The sequence below is a fragment of the Gossypium arboreum genome, chromosome 12, assembly GCF_025698485.1.
Source record: "Gossypium arboreum isolate Shixiya-1 chromosome 12, ASM2569848v2, whole genome shotgun sequence".
Taxonomy (NCBI): Eukaryota; Viridiplantae; Streptophyta; class Magnoliopsida; order Malvales; family Malvaceae; genus Gossypium; species Gossypium arboreum.
In genome coordinates, this window is record NC_069081.1 from 107,209,279 (window position 1) to 107,227,558 (window position 18,280).

At 33.2% G+C, this 18,280-nt stretch overlaps 4 protein-coding genes across 5 annotated transcripts; all 4 read right to left on the reverse strand.

Annotated features, from left to right (window-relative positions):
- Positions 1 to 2,137: 2,137 nt before the first annotated feature.
- Positions 2,138 to 3,092, reverse strand: LOC108478590 (probable calcium-binding protein CML15). The gene has a single exon (XM_017781053.2). It carries the CDS (start codon positions 2,829 to 2,831, stop codon positions 2,310 to 2,312), a length of 522 nt encoding a protein of 173 aa, XP_017636542.1. The 5' UTR covers positions 2,832 to 3,092; the 3' UTR covers positions 2,138 to 2,309.
- A 3,815-nt stretch (positions 3,093 to 6,907) lies between these two features.
- LOC108478025 (plasma membrane ATPase 2-like) lies at positions 6,908 to 7,372 on the reverse strand. The gene has a single exon (XM_017780464.1). The coding sequence runs from the start codon at positions 7,370 to 7,372 to the stop codon at positions 6,908 to 6,910; it is 465 nt and encodes a 154-aa protein (XP_017635953.1).
- A 1,315-nt stretch (positions 7,373 to 8,687) lies between these two features.
- LOC108479041 (uncharacterized) lies at positions 8,688 to 10,013 on the reverse strand. Its single transcript, XM_017781471.2, has one exon. The coding sequence runs from the start codon at positions 9,379 to 9,381 to the stop codon at positions 8,878 to 8,880; it is 504 nt and encodes a 167-aa protein (XP_017636960.1). The 5' UTR covers positions 9,382 to 10,013; the 3' UTR covers positions 8,688 to 8,877.
- Positions 10,014 to 10,113: 100 nt separating this feature from the next.
- LOC108479832 (proline-rich receptor-like protein kinase PERK9) lies at positions 10,114 to 16,383 on the reverse strand. Of its 2 annotated transcripts, XM_017782645.2 has the most exons (9): positions 15,665 to 16,383; positions 14,182 to 15,224; positions 13,328 to 13,747; positions 13,157 to 13,243; positions 12,061 to 12,131; positions 11,879 to 11,955; positions 11,618 to 11,765; positions 10,803 to 10,964; positions 10,114 to 10,656 (listed from the first exon to the last, which is right to left on the reverse strand). In XM_017782645.2, exons 2-9 carry the CDS (start codon positions 15,179 to 15,181, stop codon positions 10,471 to 10,473), a joined length of 2,151 nt encoding a protein of 716 aa, XP_017638134.1. In that variant the 5' UTR covers positions 15,182 to 15,224; positions 15,665 to 16,383; the 3' UTR covers positions 10,114 to 10,470. The 2 variants fall into 2 exon arrangements, with proteins under 2 accessions (XP_017638134.1, XP_052879184.1); XM_053023224.1 differs by lacking the exon at positions 10,114 to 10,656 and having other exon boundaries at positions 10,939 to 11,058.
- Positions 16,384 to 18,280: the final 1,897 nt, after the last annotated feature.

Consider the following 18,280-nt stretch of genomic DNA (forward strand, 5'->3'; position numbering starts at 1 on the left):
CCTTTTTGTTTTTAGTATTATCATAATAACTGTTTATATAAATATATATCTCTCTTTTAATCTATATTTATGGTTGATTTTTCTAGTAAATTGATGTTTTAAATAAAATCATAATATATATTAAAATCCTATAATAAGTGTATGCATGTGATAATTACAAGGTGTGTTTCAAAGCAAAGAAGCGATAAAAAATTTAAAAAATTATAAAATAAAAATAAAAATACACGTAAATTGTTTAAGGAAATGTTCTCAAATATATTCTGTAACTTTGAATACAAGGATTACAAATTAATTCAACAATACAAATTGTCTATCTACAATATGAGAATATTAAGGAATTTAAACTCTATAGGATCCAAGTATACTAGACTTGAGTCTCATCCAAGTAGTGGGTTAGTCCTGTCTAGATGTGCTCATAGGCTTGGTTAGGTCGTGTTTGGGTCAAGTCTAACCATAATATTAACTTACTTTATATTTGTCTAAACTTGACCTGACTCAAAATTTGAGTTTAATTTTTTTTTCAAACACATCCATATTTACAAAAGACTAATCTCAGTCTATTTTAAGCACCTTATATTATTTTTAATTTTTAAAATATTTATATTATATTATTTTAATTTTTATATAGTATCTTAATATTATTTTAATGTTTATATTAGAGTAGTATTATATATTTAGTATAGATTTATTTTTTAATGCGTTCTAAATTATATAATATATAAAAATAAAATAATATAAAGTATTATAAACTTAAAACGGGCTAAGATAGACTTGAACTTGACTCATATTTTAAACGGGTCTAATTTTTTTGTTCAAATCTATTTTTCGGGCTTAATATTTTTGAACAAATCTAGTCCTGTTGGACCGAATGACTCCAAGTGAATATGAAGGGTTTACAACGTGTGCATCGATAGTAGATTCTTTTGTGTGACCCGTGCGTGACATGTTTGTGGAAACCACATATTTAGAACACAAAAGTTTGTTTAAAATAACATACAAAATAAATAATGAAACTTATGGTTTTGACCTAATTAAAAATAACATATGAAAAATTTACAATATAATTAAAATGAAAAATTAGAATAAATTGTGAGTAAAATAAAATTTAAACACATAAATACATCATATTAATACTAACTCAATTAAAGGCTTAAATAATAATATTAATAAATACACAATTGATGAACATAATAAAGTATGCATAATGAAATTAAAATAAATATATATATATATATATATAATTAAAATAAAACTTTAGTTGAGCAGTAACTTTGAGATTTTACTAATATAATTAGTATGAATTCCAATCCCATCATACGACATTTTTGTTGTTTTTATTAAATAATAAAAAACTAAAGTAGCTTGAATAATTAATTTTCCTAACCGTGAGTTTAAAATAAAACTCTAGATTAACAAACTCTTATAATATTCTTATAACATACAATCAAACAATAATTCTTATATTAGAATTATAAAACTTCTTGATAGAATTATGCGATTAAATTATAATTAAATAACAACCTTATATCATAATTAATTTTTTATAAAATCACTTAATTAAATAATAAATATAACTGTCTATTAAGCCTTATATTATGGAGAAATTATTTGGGGTATGTGTAGCGGCAAGAATTGTTTGAGGTAGAAGAAGTTGCTGCAACAGAGGCAAAAAGGGCAGCAAGTGAAAGGAGCAGCGGTATGTCCATTTAAAAGGGATAGTAAGTATGAAATTGCACAAGTGTGGAAGGAGAGCAGACCTAGACAGAACTGATATGGTCTCAATCCTTGGATGAGGGCTTAGACCTGTACAACAAATGTATTGGGTTGGGGGTTGGAACAGTTCCATAAACAGTAGAGATTTGTCAAGGGAGGCAAGGCAAGGCAGTTTGTTAGTGGAGCGGCTGTTGTCATAGTTAATGTTTTGCTTGGATCTAAGTTAAACTCTGTTTGCTTTCTTCGGATAAATAAAAATCCAGATTTGATGTTTTTCATGTGTCAAATCTTGGGTAGTGAGATTAATGACATTAATAATACAAATTGCAGGTTGAGTTTGCAAACTAGCTACACCCTAGCAGGTAATAATACTATCCATACATGGCAGATTATTAAGAAGCTTTGAGGACACTTGGGTATCACATGCTTTCGCAAAAACATTGATAAATGCTTCATTCTGAAAAAAGAACCCCTCAAATTAATGACACAGACACCATAAAAAACTGAAGAAAGAAAGGCAGTGGTTGTGAATCATATGATACCATGTTAATATTTACAGAGCGGCAAACCAAGGATATTTGTCAGAAGGATAGTCATTACTTAATAGAATGGTTAAGTTTAATACCAAGAAAATCGGCAGCTGAATTGGCCATGATACTAGTAAACTCAAAGAAACTTACGACGCCGTCTCCATTGGAATCGGCCTCTTTCATCATATCGGAAAGTTCACGGAAGGTCAAGGGATGGCCCATCTTAGCCATGGAGCCAGCAAGCTCCGCGGGCGTAATGAACCCATTGCCATCCCGATCAAATAATTGGAAAACCTCCAACAACTGGGCCTCGTTTATCAAAATTTGGTGGGTGATGTCGGGCAGAATGGCGCTCACCAATTCCTCGAACTCCACAAGACCATTCCCGTTAGCATCAATGTCGCCTAGCAAAAGGTGGATTTGGTCACCACTAGGCTTGAGACCCAAGGAGCGCAAGAGAGCGGCCAGCTCAAGCTGGGTGAGGCTGCCGTCGGAATCCATGTCGAAACGCATGAATATGTCTTTCAAATGCTTCAGTTGGTCAGCCGATTGGACGCTTATGTTCCCACAGCCACTCATCATCGCCATAGAACAAGATGAAGATGCAAAGAAAGAAAAAAGGAAAGGGTTTGAATAGGTCCTTCAATGAGTTGAAGTTGTAGTTGGGATACTTTAAAGACGTGGGTCTTGATTTGCTTTTTGTTTCGATATGCGTTTGTTTGTATTGTTGAGAATGGAGCTGTTCAAAACCGCGTTTTCCCTTCTGCTAATAACAGTTTGGATTAATTCCACCACTCATCTTCAACTATCTATCACTTTTGGTTCATTATTTTCAGTTCACCACATCTTGCTGCATTGTATCTTTCAAACTTCCTCCTTTGTTTATAAATAATTATAAGTGATACTCTATATTAGTCGGTACAAAATTTATTTGTACTAAATAATTTATTTTTTCATAATTATATTATTCATAACAAGAAAACAGAAGAGAAATAAAATAGACTATTTTACTAAAAAAGGGTTCATTTCTAACTTTATTTATGAAAATGGGTCACTTAAAACTTTATTTACTAGAATGGGTCAAAAAATCCAAAACGTGCCTACATAAAAGTGTTGAGAAAATTTCAGAAAAGTATGCTGACGAGGATGCGCTTTATCCTATATAAGCAAAAGTGTATTGACGTGGGCTCACTTTACCCTGTGCTCAGATTAAATTTTCAAAAAAAGATTATTTTTTAAAAATATTATAAAAATAGACTAGTCTTTTTAAATTTTACAAGAATAAGCCTTTATAGAGACCAAAAATGGTTTTTTTTTTACTTTTAAGGTGTCACAAATTAACATGAAAATAAAACTTATAAAATAAATCTTTATATAGACCCAAAGACTCATTTCACTTATTTTCTTAAGCAATATAGGATATGAGATATGTGTATATATATAGCCATGAATAGGTTTGCAACTTGTTCCTAGATAATGTGGTTTTCCTCTTCTAACTAATAATATAAGATTAAATGCTACACTATATTTTATAATTTTTTACAAAACAATTTCTATTTTTTATATTTTTGTTAACACTTTCTCATATTATAAAATTATTTTTGAGATCTTTAATCTTGTTGCATTTTAAAATTATTAGCATATACAAAAGGAATATTAAAAAAGAACAAATTACAAATATGAAACTTGTACATGCAGTAATCTTCTATTCAATTTTAAATGTTTGAAGTTAATATCCATGCAATTCTAATTTTAAAATAATTTTCATTATTTCAATTTAGAAGTTATACTTTTAATTTTTATTTTTATTTTATTTTATGTTATGAATGTTTGATTAATAAATAAATTGTGAGTATTTGAGTATATTTTTTTGTAATTTTAAAATATTGATATCTCTCTTTTTAAATATTTATCTTTTAATATTTTACTATACACATTAATGTTTTAATCCTATTTTTAATTTAATTTTCAATACCTAATGAATGCTAATAAATTTATTTCAGATGTATTTTGACTAGATAGATAATCTATTTAAACATAGTATATAATTATGTTAAATAAATTTTTTATAGAAATAAATAAAATATAATAATTATTTTTCATATTTTTTATATCTAGATTAAATTACATTAGTAGTCACTTAACTATGATTTTTGGCTATTGAATTATAAAACTTACAAAATGATCACTCAACTATTAGTAATTTTTAAATATTTATTTTTTAATATTTTATCATACTCATTTTATATTTTATAAATTTTCTTACTTATAGAGTTTAAAAATTTTATTTATAAAGTAACAAATGTTAACTTTTTGTAAAAAAAATTTAAAAGTAAAAAATTTTAAAAAATAGTGTAGCCTTTAATTGTATGTTGTTAGTTAAAAGAGGAAGGAATCTCACGTTGTTTAGGAACAAGCTGCAAACCTATTCATGAGTCTATATATACATATATCTCACATTTCACATTATTTTAAAAAAAAAAAGAAATGAGACTTTGGGTCTATATAAAGATTTGTTTTGTAAGTTTTATTTCTACACTAATTGGTGGCACAAAAAAAAAATGGTACTGCCACTTTCGGTCTTTATAAAAATTTATTCTCGTAAATTTATAAAAATATTGGTCTATTTTTATAATATTTTAAAAAATGATATTTTTTAAAAATTTAGTCTGAGCACGGGTAAAGTACATCCCAGTTAGCGTGCTTTTTTTAAAATTTCCCCTTAAAAAGTTTTTACATAGACACGTTTTGGGTTTTTTAACTTATTCCGGTAAATAAAGTTTTAAATGATCCATTTCCATAAATAAAGTTGAAAATAAATTGTTTTTAGTAAAATAGTTATAAAAAAATTATCACAGAATTAATGTAAAAGGGTATATTTATTTATTAAAACAATTTATTTTTATGTACGTTTTATATCTAGAATAAAAGGAATTAATTATTAAAAAGGTTTTATAAAATAATTAATTGTAAATTTCAAAAGTGGACCATAGTTAAGCTTCTTTAAATAATGTTGACCCAAATTCCTTGAACTAATGCCATTAATGTGGTGAAGATCCAATCTTTAGAAAACGAAAATAAATATAATAGGTATGGAACTCATGGCTATCATATAACTTGAAAATAAAAATAAAAAAGAAAACAGCAAACGAGGGACAGAGGTGCAATCATCGGTTGGAAAAAAGTATGAAATACACAAATGTGTTTCTTATTAATTTTAATATTCAAATAATAAGGTGCAACGTTAAGTCAGAATATATTGTTGAAAGAGACAATTGTAAACCCTGAAATTATTAATTTATATAGACCATAAAACATATATGGATGATACCTAAGTTCTAATAAAAAATTTATTTTGAAGATTAAATTATTAGCAAATGGTAATGATGAGTTAATCATTAATGAACATAATCTTAAAATTAAAGTTTAAGGTCTACTGAATAATTTATTCATAACTAATCTTTTGGTGTTGGACTATGAAATCACATTTAACATTATTGATGTAAATGGTAAATAAGGTTGAATGTTTCATGATGATGGTTTTTTCATCTCTTAATATTTGCTTGACATGTAGGGGCGGAGTCAGAAAATTTTTTGAGGGAGCCAAATAAAGTTATATATTTTATGATAGCAAATGTGAAATTTCACTATTTTAATAGCCTATATCTTTATAATTTTAAAAATTAAATAAATTTTTCTTGTTCTTGGGGGCTAAGATATAATTTTAACATATACTAACTTAAATTTTTAAAATTATAAAAGACTAAATGTAAATATAATTTTCATTTTTAAAATTTTCATTTTAAATTTTTAAAATTATAAAAGATTAAAGACAAATGTGGAGAATCCAAATGGAGGTAGCCATCAAAAACAATATTAAGTGGAACAATCAATGGAGATGAAGGAGAGCTTACTACACCAACATTGACTCAGATTATTTAAGTTAATGTAACTAATGTATTAATTATCAAAGAATGAAAACAGAAATAGGCGAGGAATAAATGGAGCAAATAGTGAAGAGGATAAAATCCATAATTAAAAAGAAGGAAATTAGTGAAAATTCCTAAAGAAATTGCAATTTGATCTAAAGTGATTATTAGTAACTTGAGAAAATAGAAAAAAGAATGGCAAAAAGAGGTGCAAATGAGTCTTTTACTGGTTTTGATATTCAAATCGTAGGAGAAATTTATGCAAAACTCATTGCACTATCAACAAACATAATCTCAAAATCAGGGTTTATGATTTTAGATCGGTGCAAATTGTTTTTTAAAACTAATATTTTGGTGTTGAATTGCAAAACCATTAATGACATAAATAGTGAAATTATGTTGAATGTTTCATAAGGATGATTGTTTCTTCTCTTAATCTTTGCTTCACATGTATAATTTTTTTATGAGGATTTCAAAAAATTATTTCTTCAACTTTACCTATTTTGTCACTTTAGCCCTAATTCTTTTTTACCTTTCAAAATTTACCTAAATTGGTTAACTTGCCACGTTGGTTAAGCGGCTGATGAGTCTTGGTTTGGGGTGGGTTTAAGGAAAAAAAATTGAAGGGTTATGGGTTTAGGGGTAAAAAATTAGAAATAGATTAAGATTAAGAGTTTAGGATTTAGGATTTCATAGCTCAGTATGACAATACTCAAATCCATGAAATGCGAGAAATCAAATTTCCAAATAAGAGCAAGAAACATAAATCCCAAGACAATTTGGATAGTAATGGAGACAGCATGTATAGTTTTTCATTATTTGAAAAATGGCTCTGCTTGTTAGAACATCACTAACAATGACACTAAGCCCTGGTTCTGTTAGCACTATATCTGATGCACCACGAGCTACATCAGTTGCATCAACCACTGCAATTTCAATGCCTGCCTTCTTAAGCGCAGGTGCATCATTCACACCATCTCCAGTCATGCCACAAATATAAGTCATTTGCTGTAACCTCATTACAATCTCATATTTGTGCTCATGGGAACCACTGAGCCTGTAACCAGTTTCTTTGCCACTGGCTAGTTCATCACTAGTGATCACCTTGACATCGACACCAAGATTTAGAGCCAGATGAATTGTCTCCGCACTAAAAGCCTTGAAGGATCGAGCAAAGGGATTATACCCACAAACTCCCATGCTTCTCCTTGAGCAACCTTTTGTTTTTCTTGCACAGTTTGTCTAACCACATCAAGAAAGTCAAGTCCTCAATCTGCTCTGGCCTCTTTGGGATCACCTAGCATTCCAACAACACAGGTAACAATAGCATCTTGATTCCCAACCCAACTAAGCATATACAAAAGTTTCCCAACCCAACCCAACTGTTATGGAGAAAATATTTTCTTTGATTTTGTTTTCTTTAACGCCTCTGTCTTTTTGTTATTAGCAGTCAACCACATTAGTTTTTGGGAACAATTTGGAAAGAGAAGAGCTTTGCAGAACTGTTAATTTTTTTTATATCTGTTGATTTCTTGGCCAATGTTCTTAGTGTTCTTCGTCCAAAGCAAATAATTAAGTGATTAACTTTGCTTCTAAATTGCGATAGCAGAAAAAAAGTTCTGGTATAGTTCTTTGAAAGGAGAATTTTGTTGGCGGTTGAGTGAATGAGAGGGTGAAAGAAAATGAGCGAGGAGCTTGAGGTTGAATATGAGATACAATGAATGGAGGGCCATTGGGTCTACATACAGGGCATCTCTATTTTTCCTCCTCTTCTTCTCCTCCTCCTCCTCCTCCTCCTCCTCTTCTTCTTCTTTTTCTTTTTCTCTAATCCTAAAATGGTGCTGTAAGGCTGTTAAAAGTGAGAGTAACTGACCAACTGGACGGTTTTTTTACGCTAATAACGCCGTTACCTGCCATGTCACTTTACCGTGACGTCTGTGACAGAAAACAGCAAAAATAATTATTTTGTAACTTTTCAAAAGTTGAGTGACTAAAGTGAAATCAACTATCCAAAATTAAGTGACTGTTGGTGTAATTTACCCTTAAAAATATCCTGTCAACCTGCTTAAAATTTATTTGAATCTTCCATGTGATGTTATCATAATCTTTCAAGTCGTATTTCTAAATTTGCTATTGAATTCTTAAAGATGTTATATCATGCTTATAAAGGCATCGCATTTCCTGTATTCATCCCTCTCCACTACTTTTCATTTCTCTCATTTTCATCCAAACTCCATTTCCTATTTTGATGTTTCTATTGTAAAAATAAAAACATGAAAAATAAGTTCGCAATATTGCTAACTTACATCGTATTGCAAGCAGTTCTAAGTTTTTCATGCGATAACTGTATTTGAGGTCTTTTTTTTTTTTTAATTTTCATACAAATGTTTTTCTTTTTTTTCTTTTTTCCATTTTCTCTCCAGACATTTTACTTTTATTTTAAGTTTTTAATTTAAATAAGTACAAAGCTAAAAAGTAATGGAAAATTGGTGGGTAGCAATAATAGCAGGTCAGGTAAGGCGAAACTAGGGTGCTGGAAAATTTTTATTAGATATAAAATTACACTTTAACTCTTCAAAATAATAAAAATTTAATTTAATTTTTTAAAAATTATAAAGATATAAACTATTTAAAATAATAAAATTGTATTTTTACAATACAATTCTGGGTCCAGTCTTTTGAATGTCATAAAATCATGGAGAGAGCTAGCAGGTAGCAGCAGCTGAAATGAAAGAAGACATGTCGACTAACTCATAGCACTCTACAAAATCAAATCTCCCGTTGGGTAGATGACATGATGGTGAGGAGGATGTGCCAGAGTGGAGTGCTCTGCCCCAGAAGCTTCCAAATGCAAACTCCCCTCTACGAGACAGCTCCTCCAACACCTTCTCAGCTTCCTGTATACAACAACATTGAACCCCATATTGGGCATCTCCAAAACCAGCTTGCCTTAATTCTATACTCATGCTCATGCAACTTTTTGTGACTACTTCTACTTGTACTTCATCTTGAAATAATCCACCTTTCATCTTCCCTTCCTTTCTTCGCTGTCCAATTAGTTTCTTCTTGGCATATTGTTTGGTTTTCTTAATGAGTTTGGCAGGAAATTTGAGGAACACATAGATGATGAACTGGAGAATCAGGCATTGACTACAGCAGCATATGACTATACAATCAGCAGCAAGCATGTTGCACTCTTCCATCTCCATAGCTATCAATATGGTTGTCCAAGGAAGAAGAAGGGCTGCCCATGGAAAATAAATTGGTTGCACTTTCACAACTCATGTCATCATGTCTTGTTAAGGAATCAGTTCCTTCTCCTGTTTGGAGGGGAGAAGAAGGGAGGTTAGGTTATTACCAAAGGCAAGGCAAAACAGACGGATTTGGCAGGCAGGGAGGCAATTGGCGTTGCTCAAGTCATGACGCATGACTTGCACATTACCACAAGCATAAACCAACTCCCGCGCCGCAATCTAAAATGAGGCCGCCACCCAATTTCCTTTTTTCTTTGTAAAACACATATATTGCACGTTAAGAATACTATAATATATTGCCTAATGCTTCTAATAAAGGAATTGTGTGTGATATCAGTTCCAGGCCATTGCTTAGGTCAGATTAGATTCGGTGTCATAATATCTTGTTTCATAAGAAGGCACCTTACTTGGTTTCTGATACAAAGCATTTTGATGTTTCCCTTTCCTTTATTTCCTTTTATTCTTTAGAGAAGTTCAATTCTTTCATGCTCCCACCCCTGATATTGTCTAGCAGCTGCTGCTGCTCTATTTGGTCTCTTGCTTGAGTTCCCCTTTTATAATATTATATCATATTTTATATATATCCTCTCCTCTCCTTTTTCTTTCTTTTTTCTCTTTTCTGTTTGCTATTAGATAGAGGATTCCACAAGAGACAACGGGAATCCACGACACTAACTACTGACAATGTTATCTTAGCAAATTTGCATTCAAGCTTTATTGTAGCTTTAACTTCGGCTGGAACAAAATTGGCATCAACTATTTAGAACACAAAAGAATAGCAGTTAAATGGCTGAATGGGGAGAACCCAAAAAAACAAATAATAATATACATAAATGATATTTCATGGAAACTATAACAGGACCTAGTTACACCTTACAATATATTGGAGAGTCTAAAACTATCTCCACATCTTGGTGCTGTAAAATTCCAGAGACCCGCAGCTGAAAACCAAAACTCCAGCAGCCATACCAATTCAAATTGGCATCCATGCAGCTCTGAAATTGCTCAGCCTCATCCCTGGTCAATACTCGATCATATTCTTCTTCAACTACCCCTGCTAATGCTATTTTCGCTAAAATAATCTGTACTGTAATTTTGACTGCCAAAAGCCATCCTCCGAAACCATCTGATTTCTTCAGATTGCTGTGCTGAGTTAAATACCTCACTTTCACCTACTTTCATTCCATTGCTCAGATCTGAGGTGGCCAAACTTTCAAAAGCTCTCACAATCTGAGGAAAATAACTCAAGTAAGAAAGAAGTCACAGTGACAATGTCACCAATTCCATATGGTTCTAATATTCAAACTAGGATACGGGAAACAAGAAAACCACGATGCTATTTATTATCCATTTCTTCAGCAACAAACTTTAACTACCTGTCCCATCCGTGGTCTTTTTGCAGCAGAATGCCGCACACATGCTGTGGCAGCCTCGATCATCCTAAACATTTCACTTTCAACATAGTTTCCACCAAGCTTTGGATCTGCTAAACACCCAAATTCCTCACTATCCAGTGCATGACTCAGTAAAGGCCGGGCCTGAAGTGTACAGATGATTTTATGAGTAAAGTTTCGGTTATTTCTTTCGCATTCCATCCTCAGATGTCCTTCAAGATTTTACCCGCATGCATGTCTAAATACATCAATTTGGATTTAGAAAAAGAATAAAAAAGCAAACACCAACTAGATAAATAGTGGACACATTCCTTTATCATCCACGGCTCTCTGTGAAAAGATTAACTTTTGTTTCAATAAGGGTAGTCTAACTAGGGAGAAAATATATGAGCAATATCTGGCCCTTTGTGTATTCAGCAACTAAGCTGGTTTTTGCCATTTAGGCTAGTAGGTTAGAAGGATTAAAGAAAAGGAAAGGCAGAGATAGAAGAAGAAATATTTTTCTGTAGATAGTGAATAAAAGAGGAGATTATGAATAATGAAATGATTTTCTCTAGCAGCCACAATTGAGAATTCAGTACTAAAAAAGGGGGGGGGGGGGGGGAGGGCGGTTGAACGGATGTAACAAAAAGGTACCTCATTTTCAAAGGCCTACAACTATATTAAGCAATATAAAATTGAACCACGATCAACCTTTGCTAAAATACAGTTGGGTTCTTATGGATTAATACTTGTGTATAAGATGAACTTTAGAAATTGGAACATCACAATAATGAGTGATTAAATCAATAAATTACCCATTCAACTAGACTTTCATCACCAAGAGGTTGAGATGCATCTACAGGCTTTCGTCCAGTAATTAGCTCCAAAAGCACGACTCCAAAGGAAAATACATCAGATTTCTCAGTCAATTTACCACTTGATGCATATTCAGGGGCCATGTATCTGAACAATCAACATAAGAATGGTTGATATATTTTTTGTTAATAGAAAGTTCATATACCTTTGGCTACTAACTAGTAGAACGAAACCTATGAGTCCTCAGAGAAAAAGCCTACCCAAAAGTTCCCATAACACGTGTTGTTACATGTGTATTTGCATCCAGAGCTAACTTGGCAAGTCCAAAGTCGGAAACCTGTAACGTAGATTAGGAAATAGAAAGTGAAGGCCATAGCCTCATTAAGGCAACAACAGCTGAATGTAGTTTGGAATGACACAGATAAAAGAGAAGCGTCCATACCTGAGCTTCAAAGTTGTTATCTAAAAGAATGTTTGACGATTTGATATCCCTATGAATAATACGAGGATGACCTGAAATATAATCATCAAAGAATCCAAACAATATAAATAATAAACTTGAGAATTTAATAAATCAATAAAATATGTAATGTGAAACAGACACAAGGTTCATTTCCAAAAACAATGAATAGATGGAGAAATGTTTTGGCAAATCTTGAAGAAGCTAAATTCTAAATAAAAGGTTACATCATGGACTGCAATGTAATCAACGATGGATGATTGATGCTTTTCTAAACGAAGCATAAAAATATATCATCTACATAAAAGAAAAATAAGAGTGGTGATGAATCTGCCATATATTCTTCTTCTAGCTTGGAATAAGCTGAGGAATAATAGAAATTCTTCCTTTTCTCCTTGTTCTTTTTATTTTGGTTCTTTTTTCTTTTGGTTAATCTACCTCAAGTCCCAGTATTAAAAGCTGAAGAGCAAATTAGTCCTTCCACTATAAAAATGAGCAATTTAGCCCCCTATACATTTAATTTTAAAGCAATCGGTGTTAAACTTGAGCATCAGGAAATTTTAACTTGTGTTTCAAAGTGACTTCCAAAAATGAGAAAAACCAAAATTTAGCAGTGTTCAAAACATGACAATGACTAATTTGGTCACCTTTTATTCACATCACTTTAAAACACAACAAATCAGCATTTTTTTCACACTCACCCTTACAGTTTACCTATTTGCTTCAAAATTAACTGTACAAGGACTAAATTGCTCACTTTTTATCAAAGAGAGACTCATTTGCTCCTAAGTCTATAGCTGCCAGCTGGTCTAACCTGTTCCTTTTGTTTCTGATAAAAACCTGTTTGGTTGCGACATGTCTAGTAAATTCTGATACAGTGCCAAACCAGCATGACGATGTCAAGATATCAGAATGCATTCCCGCACCAAAATTTTCATAGAGTTCATTAGAAAAACAGACATTAGTTGCTAAATGCTAAGTACACAATTCTGGAAAATAAAATTTTCCGTTTTTAAGCATTTTGGCAGGTTATACCACTCTCAAGCTTGGCCATTGATATCTGGATGGAAATACTTACAGTCTTCATGGAGATAAGCTATCCCACGAGCTGCACCAGCAGCAATTTTAAGACGTGTTGCCCAATCCAAAACTGGCATACCTTCTCCTGTCAAAGGTGAGGAGTAAGACATATGAGATTAGCAGTCCAATGCAGTGGGTCAATTCTTCAAAGATCATTTATGGCGCTTACCGTGAAGATGGAAATAAAGGGTATTATTAGGGACATAATCATATATGAGCAGTCTCCGGTTCTCAGAGATGCAGTAACCGACAAGTGAAACCAAATGGCGATGGTGTATACGACTAATAATAGCAACCTCAGCTTTAAATTCTCGTTCACCCTGTCCCCCACCAATTTTTAGCTGCTTCACTGCCACCTCTCTTCCATCTGGTAAGCAACCTTTATAAACAGCCCCAAATCCACCTTCACCCAAAAGATTTTGGTCTGAAAAACCATTCGTAGCGATGGTTAATTCTTCATATGTAAACCATGTCTTTGAATTGCCTAAGCCACCAGGTTCCGGCATCATCGGTGGTGAATGCACAAAATCACTTCCAGAACTACTTCCAATAAGAGGAGCAGAAGAATGTGTCTTTGTAGGGGATGAATCTATAAACATGTTAATAACAACGATCAAAACATTACCTCCAATAACAAGTAAATCCAAAAATTTACCCACAATTCCCAGAGCAACTGGATAAATTAAATGAGCATCTATATCCAAATCAACCTTTTCTCTCATTTGTACAAACCGGACGGAACCCCTCAATCCCAATGTCAGTGGCCAGTATCTATCGTAAGTAGGTTTCAAAGCATTCAATCACTAAGCTAAAATGACAACAAAACTATTATTTGCTGTATTATGTTTTGTTTCTTTTCGCACGGTAAGCACTAAGCAGTATTTGATTTCATACTAAGGGTATGAGCAAATCGTATTCTGGAAGAATGGAATTAAATGTTGAAGCATAACTCAAAGAAACCGAGTATATAGGGTAAGCAATAACACGTCAAGGAAACAACATTGCAACGATTGAAAAACCTACCTGATCTCGGGGAAGTGCCTAGTGGGGATGGCATAACATAACCACCATTAACTCGAGTAAGCTTCTTTTTCTTCTGCCTCCTCAAGCACCAGACAGCCAGCCCAATAAGGCTAAGCACAATGATCCCTACAGCTACTCCTATAGCAACTGCACCTCCTACACCAATGCCATCATTACCTGAGTCTGAACTTTCTGGTGCACTTGGACCAGGAGCATTTACAGTCCGATTATCAGTTGGTGGAGTCAAAACTTGAGGAGGAGGAGGAGGAGGTGATAATCTTGATATAGATGGTGGTGGAGATGAGCTTGGAGTAGAATTAGAGGGTGAAGGTGTTGGTTGAGAACTGGGTGGTGTACGCTTAGAGGGAGATGTTGGGGCAGGAGATATTGAAGATGGCGGAGGACGGGAATTTGGTGGTTCTGTTGGCGGAGTTTGTGATGGTGGTGGCGGTGGATTTGGTGGTGGAGATCGTGATGGTGGTGGCGTTGAAAGGGGAGGTTGTGATGGTGGTGGCGTTGAAGGGGAAGGTTGTGATGATGGAGGCGGTGAACTAACAGGTGGTGGCGGTCGCGGCGGCGGTGCTGGCGGTGGTTGTGAAGGAACAGGCGGTTGAGTAGATGGTGTTGGTTGAGGTAGTGATGGAGTTTGTGGAGGTGGAGGTGGAGGTGATGGCCTGGGTGCAGATGGTGGAGGACTAGGTGGCGGGCTTGATGGTGGTGGCGAAGGCGGTGGAGAAGTGGAAGTGGAAGGAGGGGAAGTGGGTGAAATAGGTGGGGGAGGAGGGGAGGCCTGCAGGGGTGGAGGTGAAGATTCAGCAGGGGATGGTGGTGACAAGGTGAGTGGAGGTGGAGCTGTAGAAACATCCGGAGGTGGAGATTGAGATTGAGAGGGTGGCGGGATAGCATTAGCCGGAGGAGGAGTGCTAGGTGGTGGACTGATAGCAGAAGCTGGCGACGGAGCTGGAGGAGAAGATTGTGGAGGTGATGATGTGGTTGCCATCGATTCAATTTACCAAATCAAATTGATGGTACACTACGAATACCTATAAATTCACATATGCCAACATACTCGCTCAGTCTCATTAAACAATAAAAATTTCAGAAGATTCCTATAATGAAAGCTTCAAAGATATGCGGGATTCATCTAAACTAATAACTCCACTAATTTGTGGCTGATCAAATTGAAATTCTACGAAAATTCAAAAAAACAAACATAAAAAAAAAAAGAACTCAAGTTTTTAGAGTTTTAAGTGCCAGCTGCTTATACAATCAATCACCAAACTTCACCAAACAAACCACTCTTGCTTCAAAACACAGAAAACTTCCCATAGCCAACTCTACGATAGGCCAACTGTTGATAACATGGCAGCGGCAGGCCACTTCACCACCAGTTGGAGGTAACTCAACTTAAACCCAGAGCACCAGTGAGTCACTTAGAAAACCAAAACCCAGATCCAACCCAGCAAATGCATCAAACCCTTACCTGTCTAATTCCTATATTCTACAGTTAGGTCTCCATGTAGGTGGTGTAATGTTTTGGATTCAAAGCTCACCCAGGAGGACCCAGAGGAAGGACACGGATTGTGGGGTCACTCCCACAAATCGTAAGCAACTTTGACGAACAAGACACCGTCTTGTTGGTTGCCTAAGTCTTTCTCATCTCCCTGTTTAGACTACGCACTTTAGGCTGAAACAACGCTTCAAAACTCATATCATTAAACTTAATCTGATTTAGCATTAACCATAACATCATGATTTATGATATTCAACATTTTACTATGCATAAGATTCAAAGGGTCTTTTTTTCTTTTTTTAATAGAAAATATTGCTAGAAACGTAGAGGCACAGTCGCAGACCTTTTCTAAGTTCTAAATTGTAAGTTGTTAGTTGTCAGCTCTCGTAAAACCATGGACTTTTTTGTTTTTCTTGCTTTGCCAAATTGATTTACAGTACAGTACAGGCATGTGAAAACATTAAAAAAATAATGATAATAGCAATAATAACAAAATAGCAAACAAAGTTTAATTAAAATAAATAATGAAGTTCCCCTCGATCTACAGCTTAAATATTGTTCTTGTCTGTAATCCTTCATTTGTCAGGTCTCTCTCGTTTGGAGCCTCAGTTTTGACAGTGATGTAATAATTTATTAATGTCCAAAATTTTATTTATTTTACACTCCATCCAGGATTTTTTTGTTCTTTTCTGACCAAGCCTCATCGATTATTAGATACTATATTTTATACTACTTTACACATTAAAACGCGTTTCATTTGGGTCCTTTATAATATCATAACATCAATTTTACTTCATATTTTGAATTGAGGTCGACTTTCAATTTTTCTAATTTTTTATTTAACCGATTGAGTATAAATATTTACAAGTCTTTAATATTTTATTAAATTTAGACTCAGTTTTATTTGACTTTATTTTAATTTTTTTAACAAAACTCAAATAAATTACGAAAAAATATCAAAATGAAATAAATATAGCTTTTTGAGGCTCATAGCTACAGATATAAATATCGGAAGATAAAATATGCAAAATACAACTAAGAATTTCATAAAATAGTTAGTACTCAATAAGCCTACCCAAATTGTGAGCCATCTTATTTTCTTGCCTACGTGCTGATTGGAAGGAGAAGGTTTGGAATCGATGACTTTGTTCCAAAAAAATCATAAATTAAGAGCGCGATATCTGAATCATCAACCTGCTTGCAATATGTTTCTATAACGACCTTGTCTACCTGCATCCAAAAAGAGCCTGTCGAGTCTCGCACCACTACCGGCCCAGGCTGACATAAACACAGCAGCATCAATGTTGCACTTATGCTAGTGGTCTGGACCAAACGATATTGGCGTTGCCACCTTTACCACTACCAGCCCGCAAGCTTCCAAAAGCTTCTTGTGAGCTTTGCCAGCCTTGTAAAAAAATAGCAGCGGCAAATAGGACAATACGTGAATAACTTTTACTAGTACTTCCACATAAAATTAACTTGGTTTTTTTATGAATCAAGTCAATATTTTTATGTGCGAAACATGTAAGGAACTATTTTTGAAAATTTGTGTTACCCTTTTGAATTTTCAAAAAGTATTTTCGTTGTCCTATAAATTATTTTTTAAAATATAAACACTAGAAGTTAAAAAAAAAAAAAAAACCATTTTCGGAATCATTTTCAGCTAAAACGATCCCTACAGCTTTCAACCTTTGTGTGCTCATATTCTTTTTATAGAACTTGAATTGAATTATACTACATAATTAGATAAAAACAAAGCAGTAATTCCATATCTTTTAGTCTTTCGAGATTAATGACTTTTTTTTTTCCATTTTCAATTATTCCCTTGTACGATTAATAACTTTTATATTAGTTTTTAGTAGAGATGATTGAATAATGAGTCTCCTATATAGCCCATCAAAACACATCTAATTTCATAATACATGAACAAGAAAATAATTAAATGTTACTACTTTTGATCAACAAATACTCTTTGAGGAAAGATGAGTTAGATAGTTGTTGAATGATTCAAGGCAATGTTAACTGAGGTGGTTTAAATACTTATTTTATTTGATTTGGTAATTTATTGAAAAAATAATTTAGAACTGTTAATGTGTTGTTTTATTGAAGGACTGATCAATATTGTGTGTTGCATTTAAAAATGTTCATTGAGGAACTATTTTTGTGAGAGAGTGCAAACTTAATTGTAAACATTGTTAAGTATTTATTGCTCAAGTTCTCAATATGTAAAAAAATCAAACTGTGTAAATAAATTTTGGTGTTCTATTACAATTCTCATTTTTAAGTAAATAAACAACTTAAAGTAGTAATACAAATACTATTTTCTTTTTTCTGTGAATTACAATAACAAGGTAAAATCCAAACAACTAACGTGACTAGCGCGACTTAAACCCAGACCACACCTGAAACAATGAGCACCCTTAACTATCAGGCCATCACAAGATTCAACAAAATTAATATATATTTAAAAATTTCAAGTTTGGAAATAGAATGTGGATGATAGAGAGTTGAAACATTGAGAAACTGTTATTTTGTCTGGTTATGAAATAAAATAGAAAATCATAATCGATATTGATATAAGCCTTA

Bases quoted from the DNA above. Each gene is read 5' to 3' on its own strand.
- LOC108479041 (XM_017781471.2), bottom strand. From the start codon at position 9,381: ATGGAGATGGAAGAGTGCAACATGCTTGCTGCTGATTGTATAGTCATA.
- LOC108478025 (XM_017780464.1), bottom strand. From the start codon at position 7,372: ATGGGAGTTTGTGGGTATAATCCCTTTGCTCGATCCTTCAAGGCTTTT.
- LOC108478590 (XM_017781053.2), bottom strand. From the start codon at position 2,831: ATGGCGATGATGAGTGGCTGTGGGAACATAAGCGTCCAATCGGCTGAC.
- LOC108479832 (XM_017782645.2), bottom strand. From the start codon at position 15,181: ATGGCAACCACATCATCACCTCCACAATCTTCTCCTCCAGCTCCGTCG. The intron at 11,766-11,878 runs GTAGGCTTTTTC...TTGATTGTTCAG, and splicing joins CGTGTTATGGGAACTTTTGG to ATACATGGCCCCTGAATATG. The intron at 10,657-10,802 runs GTAGTTAAAGTT...TATTTTCCTCAG, and splicing joins AAAGACCACGGATGGGACAG to ATTGTGAGAGCTTTTGAAAG.